This window comes from Amblyomma americanum, chromosome 11, assembly GCF_052857255.1.
Source record: "Amblyomma americanum isolate KBUSLIRL-KWMA chromosome 11, ASM5285725v1, whole genome shotgun sequence".
In the NCBI taxonomy this organism is placed as follows: Eukaryota; Metazoa; Arthropoda; class Arachnida; order Ixodida; family Ixodidae; genus Amblyomma; species Amblyomma americanum.
In genome coordinates this window covers 47228816-47250880 of record NC_135507.1, presented here as the reverse complement: position 1 = coordinate 47250880, position 22065 = coordinate 47228816, and the positions used below count along the sequence as shown (strand labels likewise).

Here is a 22065-nt window from a genome sequence, read left to right as displayed (position 1 = left end):
AAGCTAGTGATGTCAGGAAAAAATTGGTCAACCGGCAAAAAGAATGTCGGAAACTTTTACATACCAGAAGTTCGCTTCACACCCTATTCGAATGTAAGGCGACGCGCTTCTGCATGCGATTCAATTCACTGCTGGCTGCAGTCGACCTCGCCATCTTCACAAGCAGGGCCGCAATTTCACTTGTCCGCCAACATAGCAGAATTCGGAGTAGGACACTCCAAGGCGAAAACTCTAAAACAATTTCGAATAATCTATGAACAGTTTTTTCCTTCTCACTACACTACTATACTTCTACCCTACAATATACGCATTACCAGCACCACCGGGTTCGAACCCGGTGGTCCTTGAAATACGTATATTGCGGTATTGAACTCGCCCCGCCGTGGTGGCTCAGTGGTTAGGGCGCTCGACTACTGATCCGGAGTTCCCGGGTTCGAACCCGACCGCGGCGGCTGCGTTTTTATGGAGGAAAAACGCTAAGGCGCCCGTGTGCTGTGCGATGTCAGTGCACGTTAAAGATCCCCAGGTGGTCGAAATTATTCCGGAGCCCTCCACTACGGCACCTCTTCTTCCTTTCTTCTTTCACGCCCTCCTTTACCCTTCCCTTACGGCGCGGTTCAGGTGTCCAACGATATATGAGACAGATACTGCGCCATTTCCTTTCCCTCAAAACCAATTATTATTATTGAACTCGGGATTCGAACCCTAGACAAGGACGAATAATTAAAGTACGGAGTTTCTTTAGAATCTCTATAGCTTTCTTCGTGGTTGTATGGCTGCGGTTTTATAGATGCCATTGACTAATTACTACCCTATTGCAAAATGCCGTCCACGTTGGGGATTCCCCTAAACATTTAACCAACACTGTTCCCACTTCGAATCATTGATCAATTTGTCTTGCCCTACCAAATGCTACCCATCTCGGTTAGATCAGATGATAGAGCGACTGCTCCGGCGAAGCGATGGGCCCGGGTTGGATCCCCGCACTAAGAAGAATTTTGCTTTAACTACGAAATTTCTGTAGAGGCTGTATACCTTTCCTTTTATAGTCGTATGGCTGGTAGTGGTGGAAACATTTATTGCCAAATACAGAGGGGCACAATCCCCCTAACATGGCAGGAGGCAACCCTTAGGGCGCTGTCCTTACAGGGCAAAGGACAGCCCTTGGAGGGCTATCCGCTTCAGGGCGTCGGTAATTATCCGAAGCTGGCCAGGAGAGTCTCCCAGTATGACTCCGCCGGCCGTATGGCTGGGCTTGGATGGATTCCAACGAGTAATTAATCGTTTATAACAATATACGCATGTGTATGTGCGTGTCGGTGTGTGCGTGCGCGCGCGCACTCTCCAAGCTTCTTACCCGCTCTGACAAGAAAATCGTGATCTTCGGCTTACATGGGTAAAAAAATTGGAAGATGTTTAAGCTTTGCCTTTAAGAGTGGAACGCCACAGTGTGTTGCAGCACTGCCAGGGAGTCCACGGAACGCCATCGCCCGTTCGGCGCGTCGCCTTGCCCGTTAGACAAATCGCTCTGCTACGTACGGAGAAACGGACGCAAACGGACGCAAACGGAGCGGCAAACCACGTAGAAGCGCTGCCAGGCCCCTTGCCGAAACGCGTGGGACTGAAGTTGCAGTCGCAGTTCGTCGGCACATCGTTCTCGACAAACCCGATGCCACGAACGCCAGCATAGCATCCGCGCCGAACGAACGGGCAGCAAGCCGCATGCTTCGTGGTGAACGCGCTTTGGATGTGCGTTGCGTTGTTCGCCGCTCACCGCGTGATTCCTGCGTGCCCGCAGGGCCCCACTGTGCCCGAACGAGTGTTAGGTCAGTCGAGTCACTTCCTTTCCTTAAAATCAATTTTCATTTCATTTTCCTTTCCTTACAGCGCGGTTCAGGTGTCCACAGAGATATGTGAGACAGGCCTCACTTCCTTTCCTTAAATCCAATTTTGTTTTCTTTTTCCTTTTGCAACGCGGTCCGGGTTGTCAACCGAAATATGTGACAGGCGTCCCTTGCTTTCCTTGCGCTGCCGTCGCGCGCCATCTGTTGGGGTAGTGGCGTACAGTGCGAGGAGGAGGAGGGATTTTTCGCTCACGGGGAGGAGGAGGGGATTTTGGCCAACTCCGACGACACCTGCTGTTCTGCGACACGAGCTTCTTAAGGCTGTTGCGTTAAAACAGGTAAAAGACAGCATCTAAACATTGACGCGCTCTCTCCGACAACATCCACACCCTGATTTTCGCATCTCTTTGGAAGCGGAGGTTGTGAAAGCGTTGGAATGTCTATTCCTTGAGCTTAGATCTGTATACGTTCGTGCACGTAAACAGGAAGCAGCCGCCGAAGAGCGTGTGCATGGAATAATAATAATAATAATAATAATAATAATTGGTTTTGGGGGGAAAGGAAATGGCGCAGTATCTGTCTCATATATCGTTGGACACCTGAACCGCGCCGTAAGGGAAGGGATAAAGGAGGGAGTGAAAGAAGAAAGGAAGAAGAGGTGCCGTAGTGGAGGGCTCCGGAATAATTTCGACCACCTGGGGATCTTTAACGTGCACTGACAGCGCACAGCACACGGGCGCCTTAGCGTTTTTCCTCCATAAAAACGCAGCCGCCGCGGTCGGGTTCGAACCCGAAACTCCGGATCAGTAGTCGAGCGCCCTAACCACTGAGCCAACGCGGCGGGGCGCGTGTGCATGGAGCCGAATCTCATATTCCGCGATGAGTCACTCGCTGCCGTTTATCAATTCCATCTGGAAATGAAGGCCCGCGCAGGAATCTATCTCCTCAACCTCATGTTTCTTTCACCTCCGCTCAGGAGCAGCGTGATGACAGAAACCTACTGCGAAAATCAGGTCGTAACAAAAACCTAAGCTCAGTATCATCATGTATTCTTCCCTGCGAGTTCGCCCTAGACAAATAAAAAGGCACTACTAAAAATAAACTCTGGAAAGTGTTCTTGTTTGCGATAAACCATTCTGTTTCGTAAAGCTTTCAACATGGAGTAGATTTCAAAAAAATGCTGGCGCTTAGCTTTGTTAGGCACGACATATTGTGCGAAAACACGTTTTTTTTTGCTAGTAGACACCACTTCCACGTACCTCAAAGCTCTTTTGAGGTGTCCACTGACCCAGGAATAATAATAATAATAATTGGTTTTTTGGGGAAAGGAAATGCGCAGTATGTGTCTCATATATCTTTGGACACCTGAACCGCGCCGTAAGGAAAGGGATAAAGGAGGGAGTGAAAGAAGAAAGGAAGGAAGAGGTGCCGTAGTGGAGGGCTCCGGTATAATTTCGACCACCTGGGGATCTTTAACGTGCACTGACATCGCACAGCACACGGGCGCCTTAGCGTTTTTCCTCCATAAAAACGCAGCCGCCGCGGTCGGGTTCGAACCCGGGAACTCCGGATCAGTAGTCGAGCGCACTAACCACTGAGCCACCGCTGCGGGACCCAGGAAGCCAATTATCCGCTTTTACTTTCCGCAAAGTCAATGGAGTCTAAACCTTCCGCTGGTTTTTAAGGAGAAGCGCATAACTGCCTCAATTTGTGGGTGGGCGAAATGAAATAAAATTGCATATAGGGAAAGGAAATGGCGCAGTAATCTCTGTCGCATATCGGCGGACACCAGAACCGTGCCGTAAGGGAAGGGATAAAGGAGAGAGTGAAAGGAGAAAGGAAGAAAGTGATGCCATAGTGGAGGACTCGGGAATAATTTCGACCACCCGGGGATCTTTAACGCGCACTGATATCGCACAGCATACGGGCGCCTTACCGTTTCGCTTTCATCGATGCCGCCGCGGTCGAATTCGAACTCGGGAACTCCGGATCAGTAGCCGAGCGCCCTAACTACTGAGCCACCGCGGCGGATATGGGTGGACGCCACTGCCTTACTCACAGCGCAATTGAGGTATCCACTGACCCAGTGCGCCAGTTACAATTGATACTTAATTAGAGCTTTCACAGGCCCCTGCGAAAGCGGCGGATGGCGGCTAGAACTTCTGTCGCACTAAAAGAAGCGACTACTTTTTGGTATTCACTTGAGCACCACAAGACGACTGCGAACGGAGGCTACACAGAATTTTGTGTCTCCTCGCCGTTAAAGGATGATTCGTCACTGACCGCGAACAGGACGAAGAATCTTTCTTTATCAGCGATGGCGCTGGGAAGGCGGTGCAGCTTTTATTTCTCGGTGCGCGGACGCGCTCATGTGGATGGCGATGAGTAGGATAGGATAGGATAGGATAGGAAAACTTTTAATATCCAACAGAAAGAGGGTAGCCAGAGGGCTACCCGCCTACACGACGGCCGAAAGGTCTTGACTCTCGGCGGCGGCTTCGGCCAGTCGGACGAGTTGTAACTGAGTCGCCGGGTCGGAGCTCAGTAGTAAGGTCTCCCATTGATCTTTTGTGTTAATACCTCGTCCCTCCCGGGGAGCATGAGGACATTCCCATAGTATGTGGTCCAAGGTGGCCCTAAGTTCGCAGCTCGCGCATTTTTCTGAAAATTGCCCTGGGTACATAAGACTCCAGAGGGCCGGGTTTGGAAATGTGTAAGTTTGTAACCGGCGCCAGTTGATGGCTTGGTATCTGGACAAGGATCTATCCGCTGGAGGAAGTCTAGCTCGTTGCAAACGATAGTGTTGTGTAATTTCTCTGTAGGTCACCATGCGATCCCTGTCTGTAAAGACCACCTCGCTCGGGTCCGCCCGGAAAGAAAAGCCTCGGGCGAACTCGTGGGCCGTCTCATTACCAGGCAGGGATGCATGTGCTGGTGTCCAGACTAGCGTAATTTTCCGGTCTATTACATGACGGCTTAGAATTGTATTCGTTAGAGGGGAGACCCGGCCCCTGCTGAAATTTAGTATGGCAACTTTGGAGTCACTCATTATGTATCTCGCTTTTGTGCCTACACAAGCCAGTGCTATGGCAGCTTCCTCTGCAGTCTCTGGGTTACCCGAGAGTATGGAGGCACTTATTTTGAGGAGTTGTTTATTATTTACGACCGCGACGATCATCGTGTTCTTACCATACTCAGCGGCATCCACGTAGACCACGTCCTCGTCTTTGTAGGAGCGGAAGCGTTTCTCTAGCGCCTCTGCCCGCTTGGCCCGGCGCACTGAGTGATGAATAGGATGCATGAGTAATTACTCTCTTAATTCCTCACGCAGCTCACGGATCTGTTGGAACCAGCTGCTCAAAGCTTATGTACTTATGAAGGGCGGCTAGAAACTTCTACACTTTTATTTCTGTATTTTTGAGGGCAAAGATGAATACTAGCACGGATATTAATCCTTTTAGTATGCTATTATTGTTGAATGACAGCCGAGGTAAGCCGTTTCAAACATTATATACGGCATTGTGTATATAATGAACTCGAACACTTTGCAAGGAGCGCCGCGCGCCGAGATTTCTTTCTGTCACAGAAATTTAACACTCACCATTTCAAAGCTGAGGTGATTGATACGTTAGCAAACAAAGGCAATAATTTTTTTTTTTGTTTTCAATGTGCAGCTTGGCAACATGACCTTCGGCATCGTTAAGTGTTATATATTTTTAGAAATCTGAATGTTCTCACTTCATTCCAGATTTATAGCGCCTCGTACGTTAATCAAGTAATAAAGTATGCGATACCCCGGTATTGCTAGTGCTTAATTGATGATTTAGGATTCACTGATGAATCAGTTGGTTGATTGCAATGAATCTGATATTTTCAGTGCTGTAATTTTCAACCGCTGCATCGCTTTCTACGCAAGTTTTCCACATGCCAGCAGAAAATAAACAGCTGGCATTCCTGGCTTCTATAGGCTCGCTAAATGACTTCCTTTACATTTGCGTAGATCTTGGACAGAAAAATTTTTTACGCCAGATGTAGAGGATCAGCCGACATTAAAAACTCTCAACAATGTATTAATAAATAATAATAATAATAATAATTGGTTTTTTGGGGGAAAGGAAATGGCGCAGTATCTGTCTCATATATCGTTGGACACCTGAACCGCGCCGTAAGGGAAAGGTAAAGGAGGGAGTGAAAGAAGAAAGGAAGAGAGGGGTGCCGCAGTGGAGGGCTCCGCAATAATTTCGACCACCTGGGGATCTTGAACGTGCACTGACATCGCACAGCACACGGGCGCCTTAGCGTTTTTCCTCCATAAAAACGCAACCGCCGCGGTCGGGTTCGAACCCGGGAACTCCTGACCCTCTACAGTGTCAACAATGTATTCTGCTACCCGCCGCGGTGGCTCAGTGATTAGGGCGCTCGGCTACTGATCTGCAGTTGCCAGATTAGAACCCGACCGCGGCGCCTGCATTTTTGTGGAAGCAAAACACTAAGGCGCCCGTGTGCTGTGCGATGTCAGTGCACGTTAAAGATCCCCAGGTGGTCGGAATTATTCCACAGCCCTCCACTACGGCACCTCTTTCTTCCTTTCTTCTTTCACTCCCTCCTTTATCATTTCCCTTAAGGCGCGGTTCAGGTGTCCAACGATATATGATACAAATACTGCGCCATTTTCCTTTCCCCAAAACCAATTATTAAAAACCAATTATGTATTCTGCTCCGCCTTGAAACGGAGGAAACCACTGTATGCTCTAAACAAACTGAGTCAAAGAGGGCGCACCCTTCCGCGCTTGACGGAGCCGGACACCTTGGAGGCGACGGTGAGCTTAGCGGCGAAGTGCAGCGTCTGCCGCACTGTGACACCCGGCACCAGGGCGCAGCGTCGGGCCACGTAGCCGCACTGCTCCTGGAACAGGCGCAGCGTGAGGGGAACGTCGTTGAGCAGGATCTGTCCCCGGGTGGGACCCATGGCCCGCCTCGCAACCACCTCCAGGAGCGCCTTCTTGCCGCTGCCTGCGAACGAAAGAGAGGTTAATAATAATAATAATAATAATAATAATAATAATAATAATTGGTTTGGGGGGGAAGGAAATGGCGCAGTATCTGTCTCATATATCGTTGGACACCTGAACCGCGCCGTAAGGGAAGGGAAAAGAGAGGGAGTGAAAGAAGATAGGAACGAATAGGTCCGTAGTGGAGGGCTCCGGAATAATTTCGACCACCTGGGGATCTTTAACGTGCACTGACATCGCACAGCACACGGGCGCCTTAACGTTTTTCCTCCATAAAAACGCAGCCGCCGCGGTCGGGTTCGAACCCAGGAACTCCGGATCAGTAGTCGAGCGCCCTAACCACTGAGCCACCGCGGCGGGGCTAATAATAATAATAATTGGTTTTTGGGGAAGGAAATGGCGCAGTATCTGTCTCATATATCGTTGGACACCTGAACTGCGCCGTAAGGGAAGAGATAAAGGGCTGAAAGAAGAAATGAAAGAGGTGCCGTGGTGGAGGGCTCCGGAATAATTTTGACCACCTGGGGATCTTTAACGTGCACTGACATCGCGTTAGAGATTCCCAGGTGGTCGAAATTATTCTGGAGCACTCCTTTACGGCACCTCTTTCTTCCTTTATTCTTTCACTCCCTGCTTTATCCCTTCCCTTACCCTAAGAGAGGTTCAGTCAATCGAACTGCATTCGAACGAAAGTCAGGAAATCAGAAAGATGCTGAGCGGGACAGGGACAGCACAAAGGTTGACAAGGGTCGTTGAGAGGCTCCTCTTTTTCTATGTGCTCTCCCTGTTGCGCTACTCTTCTATGCTCAACCTACCGGCCGGGAAGAATCCTTTACTGAAGTTTGCTTCACATTTACAACAGAGCACAGACGCTCATTGCATTTGCATGTAACGTCACGGGTTACTTTTTGATCAAAATTTATGATCAAAACTTGTGATAAAAACACTGTAACTCCTCCTGTTAACTGTCACGGAGAAATTGCATACTGCAAAAATCAAGAATTGTTTCTGGTACAAGCAAAGAGAACTGATTCAAAATGGACACCGTAAGAGAGAGCACCAACCACAAGTGCATAGATAGATACAGACCATTATGTCCACTTAATGTCACAGTTTGCGTATTGGATTATTCTGATTTTAATAAATAATGCAGTAAAGTAACAAAACTCGAACAAGAGCATGGCCCTTAAGTTGTCTGCAACTTATAGCATTTGAGCGCTACTGCATACAAACGCCGTGTTTTGAATTATTTAGGTTGTATGCTTCATTTAAGAACAGTCCTGAGAAAACCAAGAAGACATAAGCCCTGCTTTGCGTTTATCAAGTGCAGATTCTAACCGCTGTGACGCATTATCCTGCAAACTTTGACCTACAGTTTTGGAAGGGATAATATCGACCACTCTTCGGCATTCCAATTTCTTTATTTGCGTTCGCCACAAAAATGCCAGTGTTTACTGGCCTTATAGGCAATCGTGCAAACAGTATTTAATCGCCCAACCAAAAAATACTAAATAATTTTCCTCAGTTAACCAGTTAGCGCGCCAAAACAGTGTCACCACAAAAATGGGGTTCGTATTATAACCACTAAACTGCTCCTTGTAACTGCGAACAATTGCAGACTGCCAAAATTCAGAACGGAACCGCCACGTCATAATGGCCAGCCCCAAGTACAATACCAGAATCAGCGCGAAATGTATCTAATGAATTCGTAAAATTAATCACATCGGTGACCAATGGACAGTCAAGACAAGCAAGGTTCTTGCAGAAAGGATGTAATATCTGAGAGGGCAGAAGAAGATCGTGACGAAATATCCCTGGCAGACAACAGGAAACAACTCATCGTCGCAATCATAAAACAAATGCACAGTGTAGCCCATCAAGAAAAATACCAGGCGAAACACAACAGGGTTTCCCTTAACGACAAACCTGTCTCAGGCTTTGGTCATTAAAGACAATCGTCGCAAGAACGCGCTAACGACCAGAACAACCGCAACAAGCTTGGCCCCAACGATAATAGCTCGCAAAGAAGCCCACGAAACATTCTTCTCGAACAAGACTTCTTTCTTACGCTCGAGAGGAATTGCACCGCGTCGGGAGAAGAACGGCACAAAATCGAAGAAACACGGACCTTTTATAGGGAGAACGCTTATACGATTTCCGCGAGAGAAAATAACTGTCCTCCTGTCCTTCTGGGCGACCGAACACCGTCGCAATCTCGCCAGTGCCTGTCCCCTACGCTGCTCTGAACCGCGGACGAAATAGCTCGCGGCGACGGGAACAACTTTCAGGGACGTTGGAGGCGAAGGACAAGCAACGGCAAAATGAGATGATGAGAAGAGCAAAAAAAAAAAGCGCGTGCATTGGGTAACGACAAATCTCGGAGCAGAGACCGAAATACGAAGCCAAAAACATCCTGGGAGGGGAATGGCAGAGAAGGGGGTTGAACCACTCATTAGTTTCTTCACGCTTTTTCTTGCACTTTTTCCTCCGCTTTTTCTTCTTCATTCTTAAGAACGGAACATACCAGAGACGAAAGCAATTACTGATCTGGACATTGTCTGGTAGATTGTTCTCTTTTTCATCCTCCCCGACACATTACCACATCCTGTACCTTTCCTTCTTTCCTTCGTCTACAGCCTTTTTTTTCTGTACTGGAACAAGCGCACTGTTTTTGTCGGGACATTCTTACTGGAACAACCACCCCCTCGATTCATTATCGGTCGGTACGCTAGGCCGCCTCGGTCCCCACCGATTGTCGGGAACGGTCTATTATGGTAGTCGTCGCCTAGAAGCCCAAGCCGAGCAAACGCGCCGAAACCAAAAGCCTCTTTGTGTTTCGTTCCTTCCAATCCTCTCGACCGAATATTTCGACATGTCTGCGTCAATAAGGTGCTGACGTCATACGCTCGGATTATGGCGGGATGTTCTCATCTCGTTTACGCAGTGTTTAGTTTAGTTTAGTTTAGTTTAGTTTAGGGAGGTTTAACGTCCCAAAGGGACTCAGGCTATGAGGGACGCCGTAGTGGAGGGCTCCGGATAATTTCAACCACCTCGGGTTCTTTAACGTGCACTGAAATCGCACAGCACACGGACCTCTAGAGTTTAACCTCCATTGAATTTTGACCGCCACGGCCGGGATCGAACCCGCGTCATTCGGGTCAGCAGCCAAGCGCCACAAACACTGAGCCACCTACGCAGTGTTTAGCCGCAGCGTTGGCTCAGTGGTTATGGTGCTCGGCTGCTGACTCGAAAGAGGCGGGTTCGATCCCGGCCGCGGCGGTCCAGTTTTGGTGGCGGCGGAACTCTAGAGGCCCGTGTGCTCTGCGATGTCAGTGCACGTTAAAGATCCTCAGGTGGTCGAAATTTCCGGAGCCCTCCACTATGGCTTCCCTCGTAGCCTGAGTCACTTTGGGACGTTAAACCCACATAAGCCATAAACCAAGTTTATGCTCCGTGCATGGCTTCCATGAATGTACACAGAACATCCAGAGTACACAGAACACCTAGAGTCCTGAATTGTTAATAGAGGGCGGGGAGGAATTGGCAGAAGAATAAGCTTAAGGAAGATTCCTTATTACCTCAAGAAGAATACGACCGTACCATAAAAAACATCAAGACTCAAACAAGAATTAAAAGCTGGTAACAAATACAGCAGTTCATGGCCTTCTTGAAGCATTGGTTTCACGAAAGGGCACTTCAGAATAGTACGGACCACTTCTAGTTGCTGAATTTTTGTGTTGCCTCTCATGGTTTTTTGATCTTGGATATTGTGTTCAGCACTTGTATGATGGTAATGTTACGGCGTGTTAAGTGACGTCGAACTTCGCTTTAGACCCACCATTTATTTCAGTAAAGCTGCATAAAAGCTACCGTAGCAACCTGGTTGAAACATCCACACCCTGAATACCGAGATATACCTATCTATGAAAACTTCTTTGGGTGAATATAACATTAGGGTTGAAATTTACTACCCCTATTCAGTGTACAGCATAGCCGGGAAAAAAGTAGCTAAGCTACCAGTTTTACGCCATCAAGCACCATTAAGAAAGAGAAATCTGATATCGCGCCGAATTTTTGCATTTTTCATGCTACTCAGTGCCATGCATGCCAAACTGTCACGCTCAATGCTGCTCATTGCGCTACATATCAGTGCCGTTTGTCAGAACTAGGCGCGCTTAAGAGAAATCAGCAAAGCGCCAAATGCCTGGACAACGCATTTGGAGCGCTGAACTATGCAGCAAATACATGAATAGGAATCCGGCGACAGCGGTCTAGTTCATTTGTTATGCCTGCATATGGCGCACGACCATAACTAGCGGCTGCATTGTTCTGCAGAAAAAAAAGGCACGGTGGCCGCGAATATTCTATGAGTGAAATTAATAATCTGTACCGGATAGCGTTAGACAATCCGGCTACGACGCGTCGCATGCGCGCATGTGGACGCATTGGCTTATACACCAGCACAGTGATAATGTGGAACAATGTTGCGAACATGTCCGTTTTATGCCATTTTCCTGACGTTCCGACAGACAAGGCGTTGAGTAATAGAAAGGCTATAGCCTTTTCTATTTGATTATGAAGTGGCTCAGGAGCACCCTGAGGTTTATGACTGCGTTGTCTACTGCACCGAAAAGAAATGGCTTTAAAGCAGGTTTACTGGGTGATGTTTTGTAGACTCATTGCGTATATTTTCCCCTTCCGAACTTTTCTGTGAGAAATTTTTTTTCTGTCAGACGACTAAAACTCTTGTGCTTTTAGGTTTTACGTGGTTTAACGTCCCATAGCGACTCGGGCTACTAGGGGCGAAGTAGTGGAGGGCTCCGACTAATTTCGGCCACCTGGGGTTCTTTAACGTGCACCGACATCGCGCAGTGCACGGGCTTCTATCATTTCACCTCTATCGAAATGCGACCGCCGCAGCCGGGATCGAACCCTCGTCTTTCGGGTCAGCAACCGAGCAACATAGCTACTGACAGTTTAGTTCGTGGCAAACATTCTATGTAATTTAAAACATCATTTAGCCTGAGCCACTGACGCGTATTTGTATGTCTGCTACTACACTCAGGATAGTGCTCGATTAAAGTTTATTATGTGGTAATGTGCCTACACTGGCATATATTGTTCTGTAATACGCTTAAATTGTTCTCTTTACTTACGCACGTGGATGTTCAATGCGTTCTTTTTTTGTATATTTTTTTACCTAGATAGATGCGTGTTCAAATATTTGGAATAGTGCACGCGTTATTTCATTGCGCGGAAACGAGGCACAAACATGTCACCACGAGGCTTACGTGTTTCCCCAAGTCTACGGCCGTTGCGAAACGGGCTTTCAAGCTGAAAGCGGCCGTCGAACCAGCAGCATCGTTAGGACCGAAGCCTCGTTCCTGTCATGTCCTATTTGCCAGCGCTGTCAACCGCCTGACTGGATAAAAAACGGTCCTGCCCGCTCCGGCCATTTCACGGTGGGAGTGCTTTTGGCAACTCTCGTTTTTATTTTTATCTAACGTCTGCTACAGGTACATTTCTTGACTGAAACGAAGACAGCTTTAGAAATTTCCTTAGCAGCGGGGCCCGACGATGTCTTTATGGTCGATATCGCGCATTTGCGACGGAATATCTCTCTACTCGCGCAGCGCGTGACGGGACTTATTCTAGATCCCGTTGAAACGGGCCGCCTGAAAGTGACACCTTCTTTACTCGACCGATTCGCTAGCTGCCCAGAACGGCCGTATAAAATGGCGGTCGATAAAGAAAAAACTGCTACCTTAAAAACACGGTGAGAAGCATCTCGTGTCTTCATAGAAAACTAAATGTGGACCAGAAACTTCCCTTTTGTTCGGTCGGCAGTCTCCACTGAATGCATGGCGGTAGGCATGCATGGAAGGACACTGTCTGAAATTTAGAAGCACTTAATGAAGCATCTGCAGCATTCCTCCGACGTAAACTTTGTTACGCGCCACTTTTGAATTGAATTTATATTTGAATTGAATTCATTTCTTCCGAACAACTGGAAGGATTTCCGGGCAGAAAGCTCCTTGAGCTGCTTGACTGTGCCAGGAAAACCTATGCATAGCAGTGGCATTGACATATCAGGTGATGGAAATAAACATGAGAAAGATACAAGTACGCACCATAAAATAAAAACATTGAATACACTTTATAAATACAATTGTGTGATGCAAACTATACCTTCTAGGCTCTCCTAGTGCAAAATAATACGTAATCAAGAAATAAACATGTAATAGACAGGTTGTACCTTTCAGTGGGTTCTCATTGGTTGCGAGGAGGTTAAGTGAGGGTGAGGCCATATGGTCTGTGACTCGTCTATGGGCCGGAGAGTGACAATGAGTGGTTAAAGTAATTCTTCGACTTGGCTGGCTAAGTGCAGAGTAGTGATGTGTGGGTGATGCCTCATTGCAGGGGGCAGTTTGTTAATGACGCGGGTTAATGACTTTGAAACGGGCTAGTTTGATGATGAGAACCCTTCAGAGAGCACGACGGGAACGGGGACACAGGAGAAGGCGTACAGAAACACATGAATGACGCAAATATTTCATCCGCTTGGTGGCTCAGTAGTTATGGCGCTTGGCTACTGATCCGGAGCACCCGGCTTCGAACCCGACCGCGGCGGCTGCGTTTCGATGGAGGCGAAACGCTAAGGCGCCCGTGTGCTGTGCGATGTCAGTGCACGTTAAAGATCCACATGTGGTCGAAATTATTCCAAACCCTCCACTACGGCGCCTCTTCCTTCGTTTCTTGTCTTAATTCCCCCTTTATTCCTTCCCTTACGGTGCGGTTCATGTGCCCGCCAAGATGTGACAGATACTGCGCCATTTCCTTTCCCCAAAAGCCAATTTTCATTTTCATTTCAAATATTGACCATCGAAGAATTATGTTTGAACTTTCTAGCTGTTCTACACAGCCACTGAGAAATGATAACAAGCGACGGCAATGAATTATCGTGAATCAAAGATTAAATTAAAGCGAGGCGCTCAGAACTGTACATCACTTAGTACCTTAGTGGCAATGCAAGTTGCGAAAAAAAATTACAAAAAAACACTTCCTTCATTCCGCTGTATTTTTATTTTTCGCAGTATAGAAGGTTATCACACCGCGAGTGCGCTGTGGACGGTAGTCTACATTCCTGGCTAGATAATCTCTAACGCAATACAGGTTTGAACTTTTACATTCACTACCGCCACTTCTCGAATCCGGATAGAGGCATGGCTTAGGTGAAGAGATATGTCGGCCGCGAGGGATCCGACCGACCTGGATCGCTCGTTTAACCGAATAATAAACTACTCCCCTGTAAATACATAAACCGCACATCTGAGAAAAATCCGATATGCACCTCAACCGGATTATGCATTTCAGTTGCTCCAAATGAGCCTATAAACTCCACCAATCAAAAGTTCGACGTATTGAACTGCATTTTCATCCGACTGTCTCACTGGCTATAAGTGTACAACAGAGGGGAAATCCTTAGGGTGCTTGTCAATGTTTCCACAAGGAAACTGACTAACTGGCTGTTTGACTATTTGATTTATTGATTGATTGATTGAATTTCGCCTTAATTTAAATTCTTCAAACGTATTCTAATTTACCATACAAAGTTACTACTACAATAGTCTTCTGATACAGCTCAGTTAGTGTTCATTAAAAGAATAATAATTATTTTTTTCGAAAGGAAATGGCGCAGTATCTGTCTCAGATATCGGCGGACACCTGAACCGCGCCGTAAGGGAAGGGATAAAGGAGGGAGTAAAAGAACAAAGGCAGAAGAGGTGCAGTAGTGCAGGGCTCCGGAATAATTTCGACCACTTGGGGATCTTTAACGTGCACTGACATCGCACAGAACACGGGCGCCTTAGCGTTTTTCCTCCTTAAAAACGCAGCCGCCGCGGTAGGGTTCGAACCCGGGAACTCCGGATCAGTAGCCGAGCGCCGTAACCACTGATCCACCGCGGCGGGGTCATTTAAAGAATGAATATGAAAATTGGTTTTTGGGAAAAGCAAATGGTGCAGCACCTGTCTGACATATTGGAGGACGCCTGAGCCGCATCGTAAGGGAAGGAATAAAGGAGAGAGTGCAAAGAACGCCTGCTGTGGCGCTCAAGGAATGCTGTGCTCTCACCCTTGGAGCCGAGGACCGCCATCACCTCGCCGGCGTGCAGCTCCATGCTGATGTCCTTGAGTAGTGGCGCAGTGACCGCGGTGCCCGTGAACGCCTGGAAACAGGTGGGGGGCGTCACGGGACCCGTGTAGTGCACGCCCGACAGCTCAAGCACGTGGTCCGTCGCCATCTTGTAGGTGTGTGCAGAATCACTGGCCGGGCTCTGGACAGAAAGCAGAACATTCTGATTTTTTAGCACAGGACAGGGTCATACATACACCTCCGGGAAATTTTACAATGCTTGGACATGTACCTAGTGGAAGGGCCTTTATTTAAATGATTCTTCAGATCGATCGCTAAATGATGCTCGCTTAGAACCAAATGCGTGCTTCTCATGATTAAGAATCAACTAACCGATTAAAAGTGTTTAGACTAGCTGAATGTATGAAAAACTTATTGGTTTAACGACTACTTCAAAACTGATTCTCCTTTACTCTATACCTGCCGTTCCTTCTACTCTTTTCCTTGCGGAGACCAGGGGAGTGTCCTCCAGCCACTTCGACTAGCGGTGCTCGGCCATGTAGCTGTTTTTCATTCATTCATTCATCCATTCATTCATTCATTCATTCATTCATTCATTCATTCATTCATTCGTTCATTCATTCACCATTCATTTTCCCTTACGTATTTAACTAATTCTCTTTGCCCGGGTCGGGACCGTTAACGTACTTATGATTTGGTCAAGCCTTTACATTGTCAGTGCTGTTGACTGCGCCACTTGTTTTTCAACATTTCTTTTCATGTTTCCCTCAACATACAGTATATATCCTGCAAAGAGCGCATCGTTGCAGGCGACAGCACGTCGGCAGGGAGCATCGTAATACTTAGTGGCCCCTGACAGGACGTTTTTATTTTCCTCTCTTTTTTACTACTCCCACCATAGTATTATGCCATTGTGTGAGTAGTGACTAGGAGTGGCGCTGTCGTATTTTACTTCCTAAAACTGAAAACGACGCCAAATAGCATGCATTCCCGTGTTATTGCAGACACCAACACTGACCGCTGCGAGATAACTCTCCCTACGGACACTTCTTCACCACCCAGTTCAAGAGTATGCATCCTAAAACAAGAGTTAGAATTTGGGGTAGCTTGAAATCCCCGGAGGTTAAATGCAATATATAACATGCTGGAACAGGTATATGAAACAGCAGCCAAACTAAAAAAGAATATTTTATGGCCTGCGGAGACATATATGGGCAGATATATACCGGGTGTCCAAGCTAACGTTCGCCAAGGATTTAAAATGTACCGAGGACCATGCAGTCGCCGCAGCTTGAACCACGTTATTCTTCATTGCATGTAGTAAAAGAGTATTTTTGTGTTTTGTTTAGTTCGGTATAAATAAATTGGAAGCGGAGCTTTTTTAGCTATTTCGTTTCTGATGCAAATTCCGACGCCACATTGTCCACCATCCTAAAAAACGTGTAAATCCAGTTTTAATTTTATGTGTGCTATAGATAAGCTTGTTTCGGTCTGAGAAGAAAGTATGGTGCTTCGTATGTGCTCTGCTTTTGATATTACTTAATTTTCTACCGATCTAAAGACGAATTGCTCATTACTCATTTGAGGACATTCAACAGAAATTCAGCCGCGCAACCTTTCGAAGGAAAAACTGCCAAAATCATGCTTAACAGAGCACACTGCAGCCATGAACTGTCCGCGGACTTGTCCACCAGCGAGCGCTCAGCCTTGTGTTAATTTGACTGTGGCAGGGCAGTGTTGCATGCAGTACTCATGACGTCAGTCAATTCAGATGAGTGCGGGGCACTAATGCACAATTTTTTGCATTGAAAAAGAAACTACAATTTTACTTGTGCTTCAACAATGCTGAGGGAGCCTGAATTATCGCAACACGAAACACTCCGAAACTAGAGTATTTCTTTGTAGTGTGTTGTTTTTGTGTCCACGCCGCATTGCGTCGATGACCTCTGTGGAGGTCACCTTCTGTTAACAGCGGGAGTAGAGATCAGACGTCCGATATGTAAGATGGCCTCCATCTGTCTTTCTTGAGGTGAACTTTAAGTGCTGCGAGGAATGAACCCAAAAGCAAATGCTTGTGGTTTATCCCTGGCGTGTCCTTGTTTGTGCAGTGCATAAAGTAATTTCAGGAATCTTTGCGATCCTTTTGCCGCTTTATATAATGCGCTCTTGTATCCCGCTTTCCAAAAATGCAAAGATCTCAACTCACTGCCTCGAAGTTCACTGAATAATTACTTTCTGCGGTCGTTTTTTTTTTCCTCATGGCAGGTAGGGTGTGGTATGGTACTGCATGGTATGGTACGGTATGAGATGGTAGTGCATGGTATAAATGGTACTGTATTGCTTGGCATGCTGTTATATGGTATGGTCCGGTATGGCTTAGTATCTTATGGTAGGTACAGTATTATATTGTGTTGCTTAATATGGTACGGTATTGGATAGTGTGGTATGAGTTGTAGTGTATGGCATGGCATGATATGGTACATTTAGATATAGTATGGTATCTATGATATTGCATGGCATGGTATGGGGTAATATGGTACGGTATGAGATTGTTGGACGTGGTTAAATGGTATTGCATTTGTTACGCCGTTATATGCTGTGGTTCGGTGTGGCATAGTATTCTATGGTAGGTACAGTATCATATGGTATTGCTTGGTATGGTATGGTACGGTATGGGATAGTATAGTTTGAATTGTATTGTATGGTACCACATGATATGGCATGTTCCGATATGGTATGTTGTTGATGGTATTGCATGGTATGGTATGGGATAATATGGCATGACATGAGTGGCATTGTATTGTTTGGTATGGTATGGCACAATGTGGTATGCTATGGTATGGTATGTGTGGGCTTAACATCCCATAGCTGCACCTGCGCTTTGAGGGACGCCGTAGTGGAGGGTTTCGTATAAACGTCAGCCGCTGAGGGTTCTTAACCAGGCACTGATATCGCACAGCACAGGAGCGTCTTTCATTTAGTCTCCCTCGAAATGCGGCTGCCATGGCAAGGACTCGATCACGCGATCTTGAGCACCAGCAGGGTAACGCCAAAGCCACTGAGTCGCCGCAGCTGGCACGAAATTAATGATCAAGTCACTGTCAATAGGCGTCAGCCGCGCTTTTTATCTCGTCAGTTGCAAGCAAACGAAAAACTTACATGGCTTTCGAGGACATCTATCATAGGTATCATATTGTAACTATCACCTTGCTCGGAGAGCGCAGGGCAAAGAGCTCGAAGCGAAGCCGGCCAATTAAAAAGCATCTTTTATCTACTGACTTGTTTTAACATTTACAATCAATGCAAATATGGCGCCAATCAAGAAACTACTAAGGGTATCTTAGGTATGTACAGGCACTTTCGAGACCACTCACTTTCGTTAACTTTCAACTGCGTTTGAAGGAAATAAACACACAACGCAAAAATTGCTCCCAGCCTGACGGTCTCATTGTAGTAGTCCTCAGTTCCTTTGCAAGAGCTGAGCTCATGGCCGGGCCATGTTGGCATGATGGCGGTATTATACGTGGTATGATCAGGTTCCAGGTTTATTCAGTCCCGCAAAGATAACATGGGTAATATAAGTACAGCGAGAGATCGCAAAGTCATAACATAGAGGATGTCATATGAGCCTGATTTGGGAGGGTCACCTCTCGAATATTAATAAATATTCATATATCATCAACGCGAAACTGATGCAAAACAAAGTCGAAAATATGTAATTAGTTTTCCTAACATTCCCCACTTACGGTGGCCATATCTGCGTTTCAACATAAAAAGCCGAGTTAAGAACAGAGCAGCATGCACGTGAGTAGCAGCAACAGAGATGTGCCCTGGCTTTGAAGTAGTTAGAGTTTCAATGCGTTAAGTGCAAGACCACTTTTAAAATCAAATAAACGATAGCGAACCCTTAGGTATCATTGGCCAACTTCACAGCCAAATTATTCTAAGTTCACTTTGTCGAACATTCGTCGTGCTTTGACCACAGTCTGCCTATAAACCTTTATAATACCACCATTACACTCGGACCATGAGGTACCCACTTGGTATGTAGTAGTGTACCTTAGCGCGAAAACACAGGAACTCACCAATTTGGGCTTTTATCCGGAGTGCTATTCGATGTCCCTGGAGGGCTGGGCGGAGGGGAGAAAAGGAGAGGGTGGTCGCCTCTGTAAGTTTCTTCGATATCTCCACCGGTCTTGGCGACACCATGCAGACGCTACCGCGAAACAACCGCTGCACTGCAGCAAAGCGCCTACTGCTGTCGTTCCTCCTCAGTGCGTTTGCATATTCACCGGTCTCACCCTCCCCTCCGCCATCTCCGTCTCTCTCGAAGACAACAAACGAAGAACGGGAGGGGGGGGGGGAGGAGAGAGAGAGAGAGAGAAGTGCCGCAGTAGATTAAACGAAGCGCACCGTCCAAAAGACAACTGCAAGCTAGCCCGTACAGCAAGGACGCTACGGAGTGCGGGGATGCGTCGGCTTTCGAACAACCCTCGCGCGCGGCGTTTTCTGTCGTCTGCGGCTGGCGCAGCGCGTAGCAGACGATCTGCGAGCTGCTAAGCCGCAGTCGACGCTTCTCGGCGTGGGTGACACACAACCTCCGCCCGTGAGCGTTCGGGCACCCCACTCTCTTCCTTTCACACTCCACTCGTGCCTCTTTTTCTCTTTGTTTTCTCAGATTACCGCTTTCGCACCTGTTTTTTTCCTTCGCTTATTCGTCTGCGTTCTTCGCTTCTTTATCACCCGCTTTCCAGGCCAAGTTTGCGAACCAGTTGACGAAGGTGGCTGCCGATGCCTGTGTGCGGCGGGCGGGCGGTGTTGTGTGGGAGCCGCAGTTCCGTGCCTCCACGCTTGCGGCTCCCACGCCTTCCTTAATAAAAAGCAAAAAAGGTTAAAAACAGAGAACCCGAGGACCGCCGCGGGAGTTGATACATAACGCAGCGACGCGTGTTCGTCTGTCTGCGTTGCTGCGAGGGATCGAGTCGGTTTCTGTGCGTGAAGCCGTGCGTTTGTGCGAATACGCGTGTGCGGTGTGTGTGTCAGACAGGCCAACGAAACGGCGAGAGCGCACACTCCTGTCGTCTGCAACTGTGGGGGCATACGGGGGTTCTGCGTCGTCTGCTAAGCGGTCGTCTGCGTATCGCTGTGAGCGTCCGTGCGTGTGTATGCACGAGGGGTTCTAGGGTGAGTGAGCAAGTGAGTGAGTTGGTGGTGAGAGAGGGAGCTTGAGTGAGGGAGTGTGAGTTGGCGCTGGGATGCGCCACTTCGTAGGAACGTTAACGGCTCTCCTGCTCCTGCTGCCCATGGGGGCGCTAGTCCTTGCGGCGGAACGCGTTGGTAGGGCTTCGGATGTTGCTCGGAAGGCTTTTTGGCCCGTGTGGACGTCAGCTCACCTGTTCCAGACAGCGCGGCTCCTGCCTGGTGAGCGTTGTTTCCTGCCTTTTATTTTCGGCCATCGGTAGGCCCAATTGCGCTACAATCAGATGTGTTCAGAGTATAAACGGGTAGTCACGTAGTAAAAATAATAGCGCTGCTCGTCGAATAAGCGCGGATGTGAGCGCCATAGAAAGCGAATTGGGACACTACCGTGTTGGGAAAGAAGGACATCCGAGATGGTGTAGCGCATTCCTTTTGTCAGCTGCCCAAACCTGAGCTTAAACTATGCCTTTATAATTAGAGGTAACCATCAGCAAGGCTAAAGAATTCATGTATTTTGCTGAATTAGTGCTAGTTGAATGGCTAAATTTTTTAGCGATAATGCAAGTGCGGAATCGCGACCTGATTTTTCTATCCTGGACAGAAGTCTATATACAGCACTCCGAGGGTACTGATATTAAGTCCACTGTGTTATCAGCTTTGCAGAAACGAACAAGCCAAGCTGAAGTATGCACGCCTGATTTTTCTGGTACCCAAATTGGAAACCTTCGGCCTGATTGGACAATAAGTCACTAGTTTCCAAATGATACTAGCATGGCACTGATGTTGGCACTCAGAAGTAAAGCCGGTTTCAATGCTTGGGACATTTTTAGCTGCAAAACACACACTTTGATATGTTCCGCCATCTGAGGTTGTTGTGAGTGCTAAACTTTGCATATCGTGTAACATCTAGCGAATTGTTCAGTTATTTATTAAGCACATTACCAACAGCGGCAGTAGGCACTCAGTGGAGGAGGGGGGGGGGGGGTGTTGCGAAGGCAACATGTGACGAATGCACATCCGAATAATTGTACAGAAAAATATATCACTATTTTACAATTACATTAAAAATGCCTCGTTTGGGTGAACCATTGCAATATCACCTGCTGGTAGCTTGTATCATTGCATTATGATCTTAGAAAGAAAATGTTATCTTAGAAGCTTCAGTTCACAGGCTATTTGCTTAATCTTATTTGCATGGTCCAACCGCAATGAAACACAATCAGGTTTCGAAAAATAGTTACCGGGGTCACCTGTGTGACCTTGCTTGCTTTCGTTGAAATGTTTACTCCGGTTTGAAAGCCATCAACCTCAGGAACACCTATGTAATGTTTTTAACATTGGGTATTCTAAGTACTAGTGCTGAATACACTGTCATCCAGTGGTGACGCTGGCATGTAGGAGCAGAATACATTGTGACAGGCGGGGTATAACTCGAAACTAAACAAGTCTGAGTGTCAAAGTGGCCGCCTTGTTGAATAGCAGAATTGCGAGGAAAAGCTGCGCGTTTTTAGTCTAGATATACCAACTTGTTACCATGTTTACTTCACTATAGAAATCATACGTGGATCAGTATAATAGCGCCTGTGACTTCACGAGCAGCGCCACCTAGCAAGCAAACTTTCGCCCCCAAAAAACGAAAAACTTGGCTTCGGCAGGTGATACACGTACTAGGCAGTTGGTGAATCAGAATGGCTGTGGCTGCCGGCCCTACTGATATGAACGGGGACTTTCAAGATAAGTGATGTACATAGTGACGAATAGTCCAAATTAAAGTTGAATGATCTGCGCGAGGCAGTGATCTTTCGCGAACAATCGTCATCGTCAAGTGGGATCACTCAAGATAGCTCGCTTGGCG

General features: G+C 47.2%; 2 protein-coding genes across 5 annotated transcripts in view; one reads left to right on the top strand and one right to left on the bottom strand.

Annotated features, from left to right (window-relative positions):
• The window catches only part of LOC144111238 (ATP-binding cassette sub-family G member 5), a gene marked incomplete at its 3' end in the record, with an annotated part of 66496 nt that overhangs the window by 25101 nt on the left and 19330 nt on the right, over window positions 1–22065 (bottom strand). Inside the window, 3 exon segments of one of the 3 annotated variants that reach the window (XM_077644462.1) lie at window positions 6625–6857; window positions 14991–15192; window positions 19097–19133. In XM_077644462.1, the coding sequence (XP_077500588.1) occupies window positions 6625–6857; window positions 14991–15159 (402 nt within the window). 3 annotated transcript variants of the gene reach the window in all.
• Window positions 20110–22065, top strand: part of LOC144111237 (ATP-binding cassette sub-family G member 8) — a 285626-nt gene continuing 283670 nt past the window's right edge. The window contains exon 1 of one of the 2 annotated variants that reach the window (XM_077644458.1): window positions 20110–20432. The gene's annotated coding sequence lies outside the window, so the exon portion shown is untranslated. The remainder of the gene's footprint in view (window positions 20433–22065) is intronic. The other variant, XM_077644457.1, reaches the window with a different exon arrangement.